The 17,521-nt window shown below is 58.1% G+C and overlaps 1 protein-coding gene across 1 annotated transcript; it reads left to right on the forward strand.

Moving 5' to 3' along the window:
- Nucleotides 1–2,685: 2,685 nt before the first annotated feature.
- On the forward strand, nt 2,686–8,383 carry Slc25a10 (solute carrier family 25 member 10). Its single transcript, XM_026410751.2, has 11 exons — nt 2,686–2,911; nt 5,010–5,129; nt 5,454–5,568; nt 5,654–5,702; nt 5,897–5,938; nt 6,793–6,836; nt 6,961–7,031; nt 7,268–7,360; nt 7,630–7,707; nt 8,067–8,123; nt 8,199–8,383. The coding sequence occupies exons 1-11, from the start codon at nt 2,819–2,821 to the stop codon at nt 8,298–8,300; spliced, it is 864 nt and encodes a 287-aa protein (XP_026266536.1). The 5' UTR covers nt 2,686–2,818; the 3' UTR covers nt 8,301–8,383.
- The last annotated feature ends 9,138 nt before the right edge of the window (nt 8,384–17,521 follow it).

The following is a 17,521-nucleotide window of genomic DNA, read 5'->3' on the forward strand; positions in this document are numbered from 1 at the left end:
TAACAAGGGCCTTCAGTGTCCTTGCTGCCCTGCCAGCCTCCACCTGGAGTCTCCCTCTGGCCCTGGCAGTTCCTCAGGTTAATGAGTATCCAGCAGCACGTCTCTGGCTTCACCTCAACCAAGGTGAGCTGCCCTGGGCCTGGGTGCAAATAGACACGCTACTGACCCTGGGGAAGGCACTGAGTGTCCCAGCTCAGGGACAGGCCCCTGCATCTTAGAGAGCTGAGCCCATAGTCTAGTCAGTATGGACTGGTGGCTCCCTGCCCAGATAAGGGGGCCTTTCACTCCTGGACTTCCAGAGGGTGACTGCTTGAAGGTAGAGATGACCGTGACATCAGGCCATTGCCGTAGCCTCATCCCACCTCACCATCAGGGGCCATCCCTGATAGCAGGTACTCGTCCCTCCAAGTTGTGTCTGCTGGGTGTCCTTCCCCTGACCACCCTGGGCCTTTTCAGGTGGCTCCTTGATCAGGCCCTTTGTTGTCTGGTGTCATGTTCACAGCTAGACACTCAGGGTCACTCCAGGGAACTGGGCTGCATGAAATAACCACACAGAAACAGAGAAGGACCTTTATCTTTGGGTCCTGTGATGGCCCCTCTGAACCCTTTTATTGGGGAGAGGCCATTCAAATGAGGCCAGGGTTAGGGTTACAAGGGAACAGGTGAGTGCAGCTCAACCCCTCTGAGCGCCCCCTGCTCCTAGGGCCATGCCTTGATATCCAAGAAAGGGAAAAGCCAGAGTCCCGAGTCAGGCACTGCCAGCCAGTCTACAGTGATCTTTGAGGTCCCCGTGGTGCATCAGGACTTAAAGGTGTGTGCATTAGGAGTGGCTCCCCACAGTCCAGGACTCCCCAGCTCCCTTTCACCTGCTCCAGACTGTAAGTGGTCCATAAGGAACTGTCTTGTATCTGAAAATAGAGTGATATGACTACTTTCTGGTGAAGTGTGTCCCTGGAGGCCTCTTGGCCTTGACCTTTGGACCTAGCATCCGGAGGTGGCACTGGGAATCCTGAGTTCCCTTCTTTTTGGGGGGAGGTGCACTCAACCACTGAGCCACATCCCCAACCCTATTGTGTTGTATGTAGAGACATGGTCTCACTGGGTTGCTTAGTGCCTCACATTTGCTAAGGCTGGCTTTGAACTTGGGATCCTCCTGTCTCAGCCTCCTGAGCCACTGGGATTACAGGTGTGAGCCTCCACAACGTGCTCTGAGCTCCCTTCAGAACCAAACCTTGGTTGATTCACCAAGTCCTGAAAGAGATCAGACAAGCATCTTTTTCTTCAGGTTGGCAAAGGTCTAACAGGACAGGGCAAAGTCCGTAAGTGACCAACCCCACCCCACAGGCCCCCTGCTCAGGGATCTGCTAAGTCACCTGTATGGCTCCAAACACCTTGAAGTGTGTGCCAAGGGACCTGGCACCCCATGCTGTGGACACGGGGCCTGGTCCAGAGCCTAGCTGGGTAGCCCTGTCCTCAGCCTATGAACAAACATGTTCAGTTGAGAATCCTCGTGGGTTTGCACACCTGGAGTTTGCAAAGTCCACGTACCTTAGAGCTTCTAGTCTTGGGTGCATTTGTTTGCCCTGATTCCTCATCTCTAGGTCCCACTTGCCCCAGGCCTTCTGTCACCTTTGCTTGGCTAGGTGTGGGTCGCAGTAAACACTCTCATCTGGTGTCCCCCTGACAATTCCTGTGACTTCCCTGTCCACCCCTCTGCATGGGCGGTACTCCCAACACATCTGAAAACACAGAGGCACTTGACTGGGACATGACCGCAGGGTCAGAGTCCACCTGGAGTTCTACAAGACAGTCTTCACATGGGCCACTAGAATAGGCATGGTGGGGTTTGCTCTGCATCCACGTGGCTGGAGGATCACTGGGCCCTCAGACAAGGCTGGTCACCTTATATGGGTGTTTGGCTGGTTCATGAGACCAGGGCTTGCTTTCTAGTGCCTCACCTTTATGTCTGGGCAGGGGTAGGGTGGCACTAGTTGTCAAGCCTTACTCCTAAAGCAACCTTGGGACTTGGGTTCACCTTGCCCCAGGTGCACCTTGAACCAGGAGTACACCTGTTTCCTCACACTATTAGGAAGTTGGGTCAGGTGGGAGCCTAGATGTCGGTTGGTTTCTCCTGCTGGGGCCAGGAACCCACCTCTCAGCCTCCCCCAAGGTGGCTGCCTGGGGTTGACTGGTCGGAGCAAAGCCTGAACTGGACACTTGCTGGGAGCTCTGGATGTTGAGGGTGGTGGAACTGTCTTAACTAATTGTTTTTGCCCCTGGATTTTACTTCATCTGCAAGCTGGCTCCAAGGAAATTTCCTGTCCCCCTCCACAGTGGGCGGGTTGGGGGGTGCTGGGGGGGGTGTCGAGGGCCTCCGCCCTTGTGGCACATGAGCTGGTACAGGTGGTGCAGGTTGCAAGTTCAGGCTGCGCTGAAGCCAGGGTGCTTCCAGGGGCCAAGCCTTCCAGGGCACGTGGTGTGGCAGAGTGATTTTGGAAGCCGCATCCTAAGCCGGGATGTAGGGAGTGGAGGTGGTCATTCGGTCAGCGCCAGGCCCGGCTTTGACTTCGGTGGGACAGTCCCAGGCTCGGCTCCTCGCCGCGGCCACTTTAAGACGCTGGGTCCGCCCCTGGGACGTGGCTCGCCGGCCCTCTCTCGCCGGGGCGGAGTCCCGCAGGTCTCGCCCCCGGGCCGCGCGGGCGCATTGGCTGCGCGGGGCGCGGGCGCACGGTGGCACTTTGAACCGGGCTCCGGGCAGTTGCGGTCGGGGTCGCGGTAGCGGCCGGGTCGGGCAGGCCGAACTGCAGCTAAGCGGGAGATGGCTGCCGAGGCGCGCGTGTCGCGCTGGTACTTCGGAGGACTGGCCTCCTGCGGGGCCGCCTGCTGCACACACCCGCTGGACCTGCTCAAGGTGAGGCCGGCCGGGCCGCCGTCGGGACGCTCTGGCCGCGCAGGTGTTGGTCGTAAGCTGTAGGATAGTGGCGCCGGCGCGGCGGTCGCCCTGCGCAGCACCCAGGGCCTGGGCCTGCCGGCCGGGTGGAAAAACCCCGGGGACCCTCTGCAGCTGGCCCCCTGGCCGCGCTCCTCAACTTGCCAACCGGCTCCCCTGTCTTGGCAGGGGACTGTCCAGCTTGCGCTTTAATACCTGCGTGAACGTGATCGGTGGCACACACTTGTGGGTGGTCCCAGAGACTTGGGAGGCTGAGGCTGGAGGATCACAAGTTTGGGGCCAGCCTTAGTGACTTAGCAAGACTGTGTCCCAAAATTTAAAGAGGGATGGGAATGCAGCTCCAAGGTAGAGCACTCCAGGGTTCTGTCCCCAGTCCCCGGGTGGAAAAGTCTGGGATGCACAGGTGTTGGGTCCTAGAGATTGTCTGCATCCCACACCTGGCCCAGGGCCCAGCTGCCCCCAGCCTGGTGAGTGACTATATTGAGCTAGAGGGGAAAGGCAATGAGGGCTGAGGCCTAGGTTAGTGGGGTGACCCAGGCCCATGGCTTGGGCACTTCCTCTGCTAGGTGTAACTAGGCCCGGGGAAGGCTGTCTGGTCCACGCAGCCCCTGGAGAGATGCCAGGAGACCCTGCATATGTGCAGCTCCCAGCAGAGTGGGCATCTCAGCACCAGAAGTATACATGCTTCACTTTTTCCTTTGAAAAAAGTACTTATGGAACAAAAGAAGACAGAGCTCCCCTTGTTCCCCAGGGCCAGCCAAGGGGTGGTTCTCTGACCCTACCCCCCAACAGAGAACAAAGGAAGGGCCTGAGGCTGTACCCAGTCTGCCCAGGGGGCTCTGCCGTGTGGTCACGCGGTGGCCTCTGGGCAGGGTACAGCCGGGCCTGGCCACCCTCTGCCTCTCCCCTCCTCCCAGAGCTGGTTGGGATTGGCCCTTGTGACCTGGGCTGGTAACCCAGCCTCCGGGTGGTTCCTGTGCCTGGGTGTCTAGGCCCTTGCTAGGCCTGCAGACCTCTACTTTCTAAAGAGAAGGTGGGCTTTTTTAATCAGCAAGAAAGCTGGCCACCCCTTACGGATGGGGCTGACTCATGTGCCCAGAGAGGCCTGCACGGATCCGGCCTGTGGGCCAAGGAGAAGCCCTCGAGCAGCAGGGGCCAGTGGGGCTGGAAGGGCACCTCCCTGGGGCTGCTCTCTCTACTCTTCCAGATGGCCACAGTCCCCTCCCCACCAGCCCTCTGGTGTTGACCGACTGTGACCTTGGAATCCTTTGCTGTTGTCCCTTGTCCAGGCCCCCTTGGGCGTCACTGCCCTGCCCCTGACCCCACCTATGTGCTCTCTTGCTACAGAACACTGCCTGGAGCCAGCAGGGGAGGTGGCCATTGAGGGAAGTGTGAAGGATGGGCAGGGGCAGTGTCCCACCATTGGGGAGCAGTGGTCAGAGCTTTCCTCTAGGGTTACTCACCAGGACCTCAGGGTGTGGCCATTTGAGAAACTGTTTTGAAGTTTGTTGATCTGTCCCACTCTGCCCACATGCTGGCTTGGTCCTTGTGGTTGCTTGTCACGTGAATGGGGACTGCTATCCATGTGGCCACTGTTCTGGGGTCCAGTCCCTCTGTCCCGCCTGGGAGGCCAGTGTTGCTGATCTGGGTTCCAGGCCCCCCTCGGTCCCTACCCATGTTTGCTGTCCCCTATCCTTTTGGGGGCTCCCCTGGGTAAGTTTAAGGGGGACCATGCTTGGCAGTGGACAGGCTTCCTTGGGGTCAGTGCCAAGGGTGGGACCTGGGGAGTGAGATCCTGGGCCTGGCTGCTGGCCTGTGGCCCATGGCCCCAGCTTCTGCAGGGGACATAAGCCATCAGAGCAGGGAGGTGTGGCGGGGGCACCCTGCACACAGTCTCTGGGGGACTCCACTGTCCCTGCCTTAGAGATGGGGCCCGGGGAGTGCTGAGCTGAGGGTCTCTGAGGGGGTCTCACGGTGGTCGTTCCTGGAAGGGTCCTCAGAGCTGGCGTGGGGCTCTAGGCAGCACCCCACAGCCTGGTCCCTGCCCCCCTTGCCCCAGGTGCACCTGCAGACGCAGCAGGAGGTGAAGCTGCGCATGACGGGCATGGCGCTGCAGGTGGTGCGCTCTGATGGTGTCCTGGCACTCTACAACGGCCTGAGCGCCTCGCTCTGCAGACAGGTGGGCACCTCCTGGGGGGCCTGAGCTTGGACCTGCTGGGCACACCAGGGAGCTCAAGCTGCTTCCAGCCTTTTTCAAGGTGTACGTGGAGCAAGTGACCCCAGGGTGGGTGTGGGGCTGGACCCCAGGCTGCCACTCACAGAGGTGGGCGGGAGCTGAGGTGGGCGGGGGCGGTGCAGCCGCAGATTTGTGGACAGGTTCCACGCTCACTAGCCCAGTGGCCTGGGGTCAGTCCCTCCAAGTCCCCAGGGACCGCAGGGTGTTGGCCGTGCCTTTGAAGCTGGCTGGGTTGTGCCCTGTCCTGAGCCAGGCCCTCTTCCCCAGATGACCTACTCCCTGACGCGATTCGCCATCTATGAGACAGCGCGGGACCACCTGGCCAAGGGCAGCCAGGGGCCTCTCCCCTTCTCCACCAAGGTGCTGCTGGGCGGCTTCAGTGGTGAGCACGGCTGGCTGAGCTGGGGCTGGCTCGGGCAGATGCCTCCAGGCATCACATGTTGTGGCCCCATGGTTCTGTTGCCCAGGTTTAACCGGAGGCTTTGTGGGGACCCCCGCGGATTTGGTCAATGTCAGGTTTGTGTGTACCCTTTCCTGTTCCCAGACAGCCCAGGGCCTGCCCTGTGTCTTGCTGGGGTCTGCAGTATGCTCACCCTGGAACAGGCAGCTCAGACCCTGGCGTCTGGGAATGGGGTGGGGGGGCTTGAAGGCCCCATGGGACTGCCCTGGACCTCAGCTGTGTCTAGCAGCTACCTGCCCTGCTATTTCAGGATGCAGAACGACATGAAGCTGCCCTCGAATCAGCGGCGCAAGTGAGTAGTGGGTAAGGCTCTGCCAGCAGGGGCCAGGACTAGTCAGGGGACCCTGGGCAGCCTTGCACCACCTGGCCAGGACTCCAGCAGGCCACATCACCTATGGGGTCCTGTGGAACAGGTGTTGGGGGCTGATCGGGAGCAAACACTGTACTTGGCTGCTAGAGGAGTCACTTGGTCCCCCGGATTCTTTCCTTATGGGAAGAGTGTTGCTAGGTTGAGAGCTGGCCCCCAGCTGCTGACACCTGCCCACACCTGGGGATGGACTTGGAAAGTCCTGGATCGTGGCTGAGGGACAGCCACACCCGGGCATCCCTGTGGGTGTGTGTGCAGGGCCCAGAGCCTCAGAGACCCTGGAGCAGAGCACATGAGATAAGCATGACCCCTCCAAGAGGCTCCCAGGCACACCTCTCTGTCTACTCTCAGGGTGGCCAGCTGTGGTGACGTGGGTCGGGGTGCAGCCACCCCTCCTGCTGCAGCAGCCCAGTCCTTGCCACCAGCCTGCAGTATCCCTGGCCAGAGCCTGAGCCATCTCGCTCTCTGCTCAGGACTCCCAGGCGGTGTCTGGTTTCTTGCTGGTGTCCCTCTGGCCTTCCAGCCTGGAGGAGGGCAGGTGCTAACCTCTGTGGTGGGAGCCACACTGAGGCTGGGGTTCTCTGGGGAAAACAGGACCTCCCCCAGGACAGACAGGGCAGGGTGGCTGAGCTAGGAGGGGCTGTCCTGGTGAGGCTTCTGCAGGAGCCCCAGGGGCATGTCCCTCATGGTTTCCCAGCAGTTCCCAGGGCCTAGGGAGGACCCCCAGGAGCTGGTGGACAAGGTGAGCCTCAGATGGTCCATTTTTGTGTCCCTGGCAGCTATGCCCATGCCCTGGATGGCCTGTACCGTGTGGCTCGTGAAGGTGAGAGGAGCCGGCTCCCTGGGGCCCCAGGGCAGGGGCCAGAGGAGGGGAGTGCTGTGCGGGACCTGGGGTGCTGTGGGCCTGGGGCTGGGCTGTGTGCTCAGGGCCGGCCTTCCTCCTGCAGAGGGTCTGAGGAAGCTGTTCTCCGGTGCGACGATGGCCTCTAGCCGCGGGGCCCTGGTCACCGTGGGTCAGGTAGGGCTCCTGTGGAGGGTGGGGCTTGTGGGCAGCCTCCCTCACCATTGCCATGCTTGGGGGATTGTAGGGCACCTGCTGTCCTGTGGGCACAGGGGGTCAGGACTGCAGCCTGGGTCTGGGCCTCCCTGTCCCCAGGGTGGCAGTGGCGAAGGTGGTGGGCAGAGCAGGTGCTTGGTCACTGCCTTCCCCCGCTGAGGCTGTGATTGGCCCTGACCACCCTGCCCCCACTGCAGCTATCCTGCTATGACCAGGCCAAGCAGCTGGTCCTCAGCACCGGATACCTGTCTGACAACACCTTCACCCACTTCATCGCCAGCTTCATTGCGGTCAGTGCCCGGCATAGCGAGGGCGGGGTCCCTGGCCCTGCCTCCAGGGCTGAGGGCACCCTGTGAGGTGAGGTGGGCAGGTGGAGGCACTGGGTGAGCCTGGTGCTGCCTCTCTGGGTCACACAAGTGGCTCCGGGGCGTTGGAACTTGTTAGGATGAGTCCTGGTGTCCCCTGAGGTCCCTGAGCCTGCAGCCTCCAGAAGCTCCTGGAGTGGGGCCAGGGTGTGAGCGGTGCCTGCAGGCCAGTTGGTGACAAGCCCCCTCCCCAGGGTGGATGTGCCACGTTCCTGTGCCAGCCCCTGGACGTGCTGAAAACCCGCCTGATGAACTCCAAGGGGGAGTATCAGGTGAGGCCGCTGGCCAGCGTCCCCTCTGGCGATGGGAGGGACTGAGGCAGGGCTTGCCCCTGCCAGGGTGGGGGAGGGTTGTGCCTTCTCTTGGTGGGGGAGGGCTGTTTCAGATCAGTGTCCTTCAGAGGCAGCCTGGGATGAGGCCTGTCCTGCTGGGCCTCCTGCCCAGCTGTCCTCTGTTTTCCTGGCCCCCCTTCTCTTTGCCAGCAGCCCCTTCAGGGCACACACAGCAAGGCCTGGTGCCCTGGGCTTCGAGCCCCTGTTAACCGCGGGCTGCTGTCCTCGGGCTGCTCTGGGGCCATATGCCGGCCAGTGCCAGGCTCACCTCTGCTCTCTCCCGTCTGCATCTCCTGCAGGGTGTTTTCCACTGTGCTGTGGAGACCGCGAAGCTTGGACCACTGGCCTTTTACAAGGTGCGTTGGGGTGGCAGGCCGCGGGGCCTCCTGGCCTCACGGGCCTCCTGGCCTCACGCCTCCGTCTCGGCCCAGGGCCTCTTTCCCGCAGGTGTCCGGCTCATCCCCCACACTGTGCTCACCTTCGTGTTTCTGGAACAGCTGCGGAAACACTTCGGTGTCAAAGTGCTGACCTGATGACCCCCAGGCTGCTGGGCAGCGGGGCTGGCCCAGGAGCAGCCCTGGGGAAGAGGCAGGCTCAGCCTCCTGTCCTTCCCAGCCTGGGCCACACTGTGCCACCCCCACACTGGGGCTGCCTGGGCCTCCCAACCCTGCCTGGGCCAGGGCTCCCTCCAGGGGCTTGTCCCCTCTGAGCCCCACCAGCTCAGGCCCCTTGCCACCCGCAGTGGGTGTTAGCCTGCCCCTCCCCCCACAGGGGGGCCCCAGGGCCCCTGGTGTTCCAGTTGCTGGAGCTGGGAGGGGTCCTGTCCCTGTTCCTGCTCACTAGGTGGCAGCCCAGGCCTGAAGAGCAGCTCCCAGTCGCCTCTGCCCAGGCCTTGGGTGACAGCTGTGACATGGGCACTTTTGTGTCACCAGGGAGCTGTAGTTTTGGTGTCCTCAGAGGTAGTGCCCCTCTGAGACCTGCTACAGGGAAAGGGGCCCAGATGACAGATGACCTTCCAGTGCCCCAGGCCCTCCCCACACCCAGCTCCAGCCGCTTTACTGGTCAGTTTTGCCAAAACCTCTCAGCACCCTAACCTTCAGGGGTTGGCCCAAGCCCGCCTGTGCCTTCCCCTCCTGGCAGCCTGGAGACAGGCCCACACTGGCAGAGAGGGGCCAGCTGGGACATCCATGTGCTGCAGAGTGTCCTCCAGGACTTTCTTCCCTGTATGGCAGGTGGTCACTCGCCAGAGCCCCCCAGTAGCCAAAAACCATCACCAAAGCTGCCTGTTTCCCCCAAGTGGGGTCGGGCGCCGGTCTGCCTCCCTGGTCCCTTGGCACTGGGCACGGGATGGGGCTAGTGGATCCAGGGGTGCTGTGGTGCAGCTCTGCAGGGGCCTAATAAATGACAGAGACTGCTCCGTGCCTCTTCCCTACACACACTACTGGCAGGGCGGTGGGCCCCCTCTGCACCGGGCCGGGAGGAGGCGCTGGTTTGTGGGGCAGGCACCTGGCCCTGCCTGAATACACGTGCACAGAGAAACTGGGGTCGGGCAGCCTCCCCAGCACAAGCAGGAGGGGGAAGCGGGGAGTGAGCCCCGGCCTGCGGGTGGCTGGCGTGGGACCCTGGAACACGGCTGATCCCAGCCAGGGCTCGTGGTCCCGACACCGTCCTCGAGCACTGCCCTCCTGCATTTCCTCACGCTGGTCGGGGTCCCGCCTGTGGGCAACAGAACCAGGGTGGTGCCCTGGGCCTAGGGCCTGGTGGGTCCTGGTTGGCAGGAAGCTGCTGACTCCCTGGGTCTGCAGCTGGGGCCTGGCTGGGGTGGAGGGAAGCAGGGCTTCTTCACCCCTGCGAAGAGCCAAGGCGAGGCCTGGCCCCACATTCCCAAACCTGCTGGCACTATCTCAGGGAGCCCTGGAATAGGAATCCCTCCTCACCGGGAAGCTGGCCCGTCCCCCAGCCTCTTCAGCTCGGAAGCTAGCCCTGCCTGGACAGAGCCTCCCTGGAGGGAGGGAAGTGCCTGGTCTGGTTTGGTGGGGTGGCCTGGCAGCCATCCCTGCAGGGCAGGGTGCAGAGGTGGGGCGGGAGGGGCCCCAACCACAGGGCGGGGCTGTGGGCCAAGTGCCCAACAGGAAGGGGGTGGGGCAAGTCGGAGGGCAATGCCACCTGTGGGAGTCAAACCTGGCAGCAGGAAGGGGTGGGCTGGCCAGCACCCAGGTGACTGCCGGCCCCGGGCCCCAAGGCGAGACCCAGGCGACTTCCTGCCTGGGCTGGCACTTATGGTTGACCAGTCACAGAGCCATCATTTAGTCATTTACTAAGACAGCCATCAGCTGGGTGCCAAGGTGCTCCCCTGGGAGAACAGCTGAGCCAGGGCTCCAGGACAGCAGGTGCCCCACATGCACAGGGACAGTGGACCTTGCCTTCTTGGCCACACACAGGAGGTCCCTGGGCATGGCCCGGATCCACCTGTGGAGTGGAGGCCAACTGGTGGGAGCTGTGACGCACCAGGAGACTGTGGAGGCTGTGCATGCAGGGCTCGCCCAGCAGGGGGCAGCCAGAGAAGGGAGGCTCGGGTGAACCCTGTCACCAGGGAGGCTGGGCCTCCTGTGGGATGCCTCAGGAGCACGCTTGGCTTGCTCTGGTTGGTCAGGAGCCAGGAGGTTAGGGAAGGGCTGGGGAGAGCCCAGTGTGGAGCACTTGCCTGGTGTGCAGAAGGCCCTGGGTCCATGACCAGGAATATTGAGGAGCTGTCAGTTATTAACAGAGTTTGGTCGCTTTGGGCCAGCTACTGCAGGGCAGTTGGCCTCCTGGCTGGGTTGTGGCTGATGGCGGGTCAGAGTTCTCTTCATACATGCAAGACCCCAGGGCCTGGCACACACTGAGCACATGCTTCACCACTGAAGTACACCTTAGTCTCTCCTTGGATTCTGTGTGGTCGCTTGCATTGTCTGTTGGCTCCGATTCTCAGGACCACATATTTGGTAAAGGGTTCTTAGCTTTGATAGCAAAACACAAGCAACAAAAGAGAAAGCAGGCAGTGTGCACTTTTTCAAAATAAAATCAGCCTTGGGTCTCTGCCTCTTGTCGGGCTTGGACAGCACCCAGCTGGGTTGGGGTTTCCTGGGCTTGCATCTCTGTGGTGCCTAGAGACAAGTGGCAGTTACTGACGACAACTCTGGTTCTGTATTTCCTGCGTGATTTTTTACAATAAGACACCAACTACTTAAGAAATAGACACTTTAATTCATCTATTGAACAAATCGGAAGAATATTCCAAGAGGTGAAACCTCTTTAAAAAACAGGTCAAGGGGCTGGGGATGTGGCTCAAGCGGTAGAGCACTCCCCTGGCATATGTGCGGCCCGGGGTTCGATCCTCAGCACCACATACAAACAAAGATGTTGTGTCTGCTGAAAACTAAAATGTAAATAAAATATTTTAAAAAAGTCAAATTTTTGAATTCATAGTGGCTAGATGTGGTTGTAAATCAACCAATGGCATGAAAAAAATGCTTCAAAGAATACATATATGTGCATGGTTGCCCATGTGTGACCAAATGTCTCTTTCTTATGCTTCATGGCTTTTTATTTTGCTATACCTTTTAAAGAATATGCCCCTTCGGACTGGGGCTATAGCTCAGATGGTGGAGTGCTGGCCCTGCATGCGCAAGGCCCTGGGTTCAATCCCCAGCATCAAAAAAAAAAAAAAAAAAAAAGGAACATGCCCTTTCATCAGATCAAGAAATTGCCCTTGTGTGTGGTGGCACACACCAGTGACTCGGGAGGCTGAGGCAGGAGCACCACAAGTTCCAGGCCAGCCTCAGCAACTCAGTGAGACCGTCTCAGAAAACAAAAGGTGCTGGGGTGTGCTCGGTGGTACAACGCCCCTAGTTTCAGTGCCAGTACCAAAGAGAAAGACTGGTGCACGCCTGGAATCCCAGCGGCTTGGGAGGCTGAGGCAGGAGGATTGCAAGTTCAAAGCCACCTCAGCAACTCAGTGAGGTACTAAGCAAATTACAGCGAGACCATGTCTCTAAATAACATAAAAATTTTAAAAAGGGCTGGGGATGTGGCTCAGTGATCAAGTGACCCCAGGTTCAGTCCCTGGTACAAAAAAAGAAGAAAAAGAACCTACAGGAAAGAGTTGTCTGGCTTGAATGTCAGTGCTGTGCGAGCAGGTGGAGGACTGGAGGCCCCGGGTGCCCTGGGCGCTATGTGGGGCTGTCAGAGGTCCACCAACCGACACCGACACGTGGTGACTGGGAGCACCGGGAACCTGGACTGGGTGGCCCTTCGCTGCCTGAGGGAGTGCGTGTCGGGGGCACTGAGTGGAAGGGTAGGGGTAGGGGTTCCAGACAGAGGGCTGAAAAGAACAGGCATCAGGACAGCCGTGATCCCTGCAGAGCTGCTTTCTAATGCAGGGACAGGGGGGCAGCAAAGGAAAGCAGCCCCCGGCTGGCCTCTCCTGACACCTCCATCCAAGCCTGTTGAGGGGGCCTGTGTGGGTCTGGCTGCTGTTCCTCCAGCGCTGGTTCCGGGAAGGTCAGGTCAGTGGCTCAGGTCCTGATGGGAGCTTGGCCTGAGTGACTCCATCTGGACCTTAAGCTGGGCCTATGCAGAAGCCTACTCCCCCTCCCCCTCCTCTTCCTTCCTTCCCTCTCCTCCTCCTCCTCCTTCTCTCCCTCTTAGGGTGCCTGTCCCTCCCCAGCCTGAAGCTGCAGAGGGGCCAAGCCAGAGTTCAGCTCCTGGACAGGGTAGAGCTGAGAGCTAGGGGGCCCCACCCATGTGACTGGGTCAAGAGCAAGTTCAGAAAGACCACTTGAACTTTATTACGACAGACAATGAGCTGCACAGAATCATGTTTTATTGGTCATATGCCTCTCTACAAACATCACCCCAGACCAGAGTGGGCACACCTGGCCTCCAAAAGCCTCCTCCCTCCCGGCAGCAGCCGCTGAGGTACATGCAGGGAAGGGCTCTACCCTGGAGCTACACTCCCGGCCTTTTGTCTTTTACTTTGAGACAGGGTCTCAGGAAGTTGCCCTCGGCGGCCTTGAACTTGCGGTCCTCCCGTGTCACTGGGGTGATGACATGGATAGCCATGCTTGGCCAAAAGAGAACATTCTAGGCAATATCAAAGACGGAGCCATAAGAGAACACTGCGACGACTTCCTGCCAAGAGTGGGAGTGGCACGACGAATGGGGGTGCTCCGGACCCAAGTCAAGGCTGAGCATGGACGCAGCGGCTGGGGGTGCTGCGCAGACCCTGCCCCACAACCTCTGCTGTGGGTGGCCCAGAGCAGCTGGACTTGATCCATCACTGACAGCTTCCCTCATTCTAGTCCCCTCTTCTTCAGAACCAACCAGAGGAAGACAAATACCCTCCCCTGACCAAACCCACAGAGCTCTGGAGCCACTCCTGCTGGGACCTGGCCCCGGGGCTCCCCTGAACCTTCCCTTTTCCCCTAAAGCCTCCCCGTGGCCTGCCTCCCTGTGGCCTGCCTCCCCGTGGCCTGCCTCCCCGTGGCCTGCCTCCCCGTGGCCTGCCTCGGGCTGGGCTCCTTAGAGCAAGCTTCTCTGGTTCTCATTCACACGGTCTTCACTTATGGGATAGTCAGCTTTGTGTGATGAGCGATTCACAGGACCTCAAGATCTCAGAGGTCCAATCTGTGGTCAGTGGACACTATTGCTCTGGGCCTGAGATGAGGCACAGCATCTGGCAGAAGACTGGTGAAGGAAAGCTTCTCAGCTCACGGCAGTCAGGAGCAGAGAGCGAAGGAGGGACAAGACATAATCCCCAAGGGCACACTCCCAGTGACCCACTTCTCCCAGCCACATCACCGCTGCCTGCAGTCGCCACTCGGTGATCCATTCACATTCTTGATCCTTTAAATGGATTAATCCACTGATGAGGTCAGAGCCTCACAGCCTGATCACTCCCCTCTGGACATTCCTGCGTTGGAGATTGTTCCCAACCCAGCTGTTACAGAGACATTTCATATGGAAACCAAAACAATGTATATCCACAAAGTTACCAAAATCCCCCCCCCCAGCTCCAGATCTAGCTGGGATCCCAGGAGATCCCTCCAAGGTCACGGGTTCTCAACCCAGCCTGAGTGGATATGCTCCTAAAGAGGACTGCAAGCTGCATCCGAGGAAAAGTGCAAAGATCCACCAACAGGCAGCAGAGGTACATACAGTACCCAAGACAGGGTGCATCGCCCCAGCCCCTCAGAAGTGGGGTGACCACCCAGGCTGAGCTCCGGACTGTGCATAGGGAAGTGACTGTGAACCCCCAGGCACACTCTCATGAGTACCAAGTCCTGTGTCATTTGATATTGGGGTTCGGAATTCAGCTTCTCCCCGGCTAACCAGCCTCGCCAGCATCAGCCTGTGGTGTGGGTCTTTGAATCTGGTGGCATTATGTAAGGGTCTGGCGAAGCGTCAGAGAAAGAGACCACAAGAGACCAGCTTCATGCAATAAGCAGGGGGGCAGTTTTATTGAACCAGCATGCTGGGGCTCCGTGCCCACTCAAGGAAGGAGAGCAGCCCAGAGCCCAGAGCAGAGGTCAAGCAGAGCTTAAGTACACTTTTTGGAGAGGGCGGGGGGGGCTTTGCATACATCAGAACAAATCATCATGAGGTGCGGGAAAATTGAAAAACAACTCTGAGACATGATTAGTACATTCATTGGCGGGAACAGTCTGGGCAGGGGTGATTGGTCACTACTAAGCGGGGTACAAATTTAAACTGATCGGTTTTGGGGCCTGGATGCCTACGTGCCAAGCTACTCAGAGCCCTTAGCTATTAAACAGCCAGTGGAAACATTGGAAATATTTACTGGGCAGTTCGGGTATTGTCCTAACAGCTACAGGGATTACAGGTTCTGGGGGTAGCAGAGGAATTTTAACAATACCTAGTCTTTTACTTTTTAACTCAGACCCCGTAGTTTAGAAACTTTACAATGCCTGGTCTTTTACACTTTAACTCAGGCTTTACGGCTTAGAATCAGCTTAGAAATTTTACCTTTACAGTTAAAGGGATCAGGCTGTTGTTCTCCTACAGGGACACATGGAGGTTTTTGATGGTGGTGGTTGTTTTTATTTTCAGTACTAGGAATTGAACATAGCGTCACTTTACCCCTGAGCTACATTCCCAGAACTTTTTACTTTTCACTGTGAGACAGGGCCTCCCTACCTGGCCTAGGCTGGCTCTGAATTTGTAATCGTCCTGCCCACCTCCAGAGTTCCTGGGAGCCACCCTGCATGGCTAGAGGTTTGTTCATCCAGCTGGAGGACAGGCGTGGCCCGTCATGCTCCTAGACCCAGGCTCCATGTGAAGGTTCTCCCCCTCTGAGATCCTTCCACTCCCAGTTTAATGGGGGAATTTTGACTAAACTGGGTCTGGGGCTGTGACTCGGTGGTAGAGCACTTTCCTGGCATGTGTGAGGCTTTGGCTTTGGTTCAGAGCATGACAAAAGCAGAAAAAGGAGGAGAAAGAACGATTATTATTTGACAAAATGTTCATGGAACAGAACAATCCGTGCTGTGGTGGTGTCGGGAGTGTCCCCTAAGGTTCCCCGTGCAGCACTGCTCCCAGCTGGGCTCTGGAGAAGGGAGTAATGAAGATGGAGACCAGCAGAGGCAGCTTATCAGAGCTGACAGTACAGGCCTCTCTGTAGGAGACAGAGGCCCAGGAACAGGCTCAAGCCCTGGGACTCTTATGGGGAGGCTCAGAAATCAGAGCCGGTGGGTCCTGATGCCAGAGGTTAAAGGTTGGGTGGGTACCAGGGCGAGGTGAGCGGTTCTCAGAAATGACCTTGGGTGGGAAAGCTAAACTTCTCCCTTAAGATGGCAGCTGTCCCGGCTGGGGAGGTGGCTCAAGCGGTAGCGCGCTCGCCTGGCATGCGGGCGGCCCGGGTTCGTTCCTCAGCACCACATAACAACAAAGATGTTGTGTCCGCCGAGAACTGAAAAATAAATATTAAAATCTTTTTTAAAAGGCAGCTGTCACTTAAGATGGCCACCCAGATGCTAAGCAAGGACCTTATACTGGTCATCAGTGGATCAACCCTTTCACAGCTGAATGGACTGCGGACAGGTGGTGGGGATGTGGGAGGTCAGCTGAAGGGAAGGGGTCACTGGGGGCATGCCCTTGGGGGGCTTTTCTTGTCCTGCCCGCTCCCCACTCTATCTCTGCCTCTCTGTCCCCACTGCCGTGCCCTTCCACCAGGAGGCCCTGCCTAAAGCCCTGGAGCCGCCCGACCATGGGCTGAGACTTTAGAGACTGTGAGCCTAAACGGATCTTTCCTCCTTTGATTTTTCCCAGGTATTTGTGACAGTTATGAAAAGCTACTGGGCGCCGTGGTACAAACTGGTAATCCCAGTGGCTCAGGAGACTGAGACCGGAGGATCGTGAGTTCAAAGCCAGCCTCAACGATTTAGCAAGGCCCTAAGCCATTCAGTGAGACTCTGCCTCTAAATAAAATATAAAAAATGCTGGGGATGTGGTTAGACCCTGGGTTCAATCGTCGGTATCATAAATAAATCAACTAAGTTACCTGTCCCTAGTTCTGTACCTAAGAAAAATGCAAACATGTCCATGTGAAAGCTGGATACATTTTTTGGGGGGGAGTGCTGGGAATTAAACTCCAGAGGTATGTTCTATATGTTCTACCATCAAACTACATCCCCAGATCAATTCATATTTTATTTTTAAAACTTTTTTTTTAGTAGTAGATGGACACAATCCTCTTTATTTATTTCTGTGTGGTGCTGAGGATTAAACCTAGGGCCTCACGCATGCTAGGCGAGCACTCTACCACTGAGCCCCAGCCCTCACTTTATTTTTATTTTTAAATTCTGAGATGGAGTCTTGCTAAGTTGCCCAGGGGGCCTTGAACCTGTGGTCCTTCTCCTTCAGCCACCCACGTACACTTGTGTATTTAGCAGCCCTATCTTCGGTCACCAAAATGTGGAAGCAACGCAAGTGTCCATGGAGGGAGGTGTGGAGAGGACTGTGAGTTCAAAGCCAGCTTCAGCAATTTAGCAAGACCCTAAGCACTCCAAATGCTCGCACATTTAAGTCCTGATGCACCATGGGGATCTGAAAGATCACTGTAGTCTGTGCAGTAGTGGCCCTGGGAGTGGCCCTAGGGGTTGAGCTGCACCCACCTGTTCCCTTGTAATCCTACCCCTTGCCTCATTTGAATAGTTCCTTCTCTCTCTCTCCAGGGACCCCTATTTCATGCAGCCCAGTTCCCCTGGAGCGACCTGAGTGTTAAGTCCTGGAATGGTACACAGGAATGGGATCTGTGGCACACCATACCATGAACCACACCAGCCTTGCACAGGAAGGACAGGCTGACACAGGCCACACCGCAGAAGCACTCATGCCCAGGCCAGTGCAAGAAGCCAGACCCCCTCCCCCCCAGAGTCTACAGAGCACACTCATGGGGAGGAGGGCTGGGTGCCCTGGCAGCTGCCTGTCCTTCTGACAGGGCTGCCTTGGCTGGCTCCCTGAATGGTCTCCAGAAAGCTGTTTGAGAACAAGCCCCCCAGCCAGGCCTGGGGCACACACCTGTAATCCCAGCTACCCTGGAGGCTTCAGCAGAAGGATCTCAAGTTGGAGATCAGCCTTGAATTTAGCAACTTAGCAAGATCCTGTCTCAGAATGGAATAAAATAAAATCAGGGTGGGTAATCTGCTCAGTGTGAAGCACACATCTAGCATTTGTGAGGCCCTGGGTTCACACA

Source organism: Urocitellus parryii, chromosome 7, assembly GCF_045843805.1.
Source record: "Urocitellus parryii isolate mUroPar1 chromosome 7, mUroPar1.hap1, whole genome shotgun sequence".
Taxonomy (NCBI): domain Eukaryota; kingdom Metazoa; phylum Chordata; class Mammalia; order Rodentia; family Sciuridae; genus Urocitellus; species Urocitellus parryii.

Excerpts from the sequence above, each read along its gene's own strand:
- Slc25a10 (XM_026410751.2), top strand. The coding sequence starts at position 2,819 with ATGGCTGCCGAGGCGCGCGTGTCGCGCTGGTACTTCGGAGGACTGGCC. Across the intron at positions 7,032-7,267 it reads CCCTGGTCACCGTGGGTCAG|CTATCCTGCTATGACCAGGC; the intron begins GTAGGGCTCCTG and ends CCCCCACTGCAG. Across the intron at positions 7,708-8,066 it reads ACTCCAAGGGGGAGTATCAG|GGTGTTTTCCACTGTGCTGT; the intron begins GTGAGGCCGCTG and ends CATCTCCTGCAG.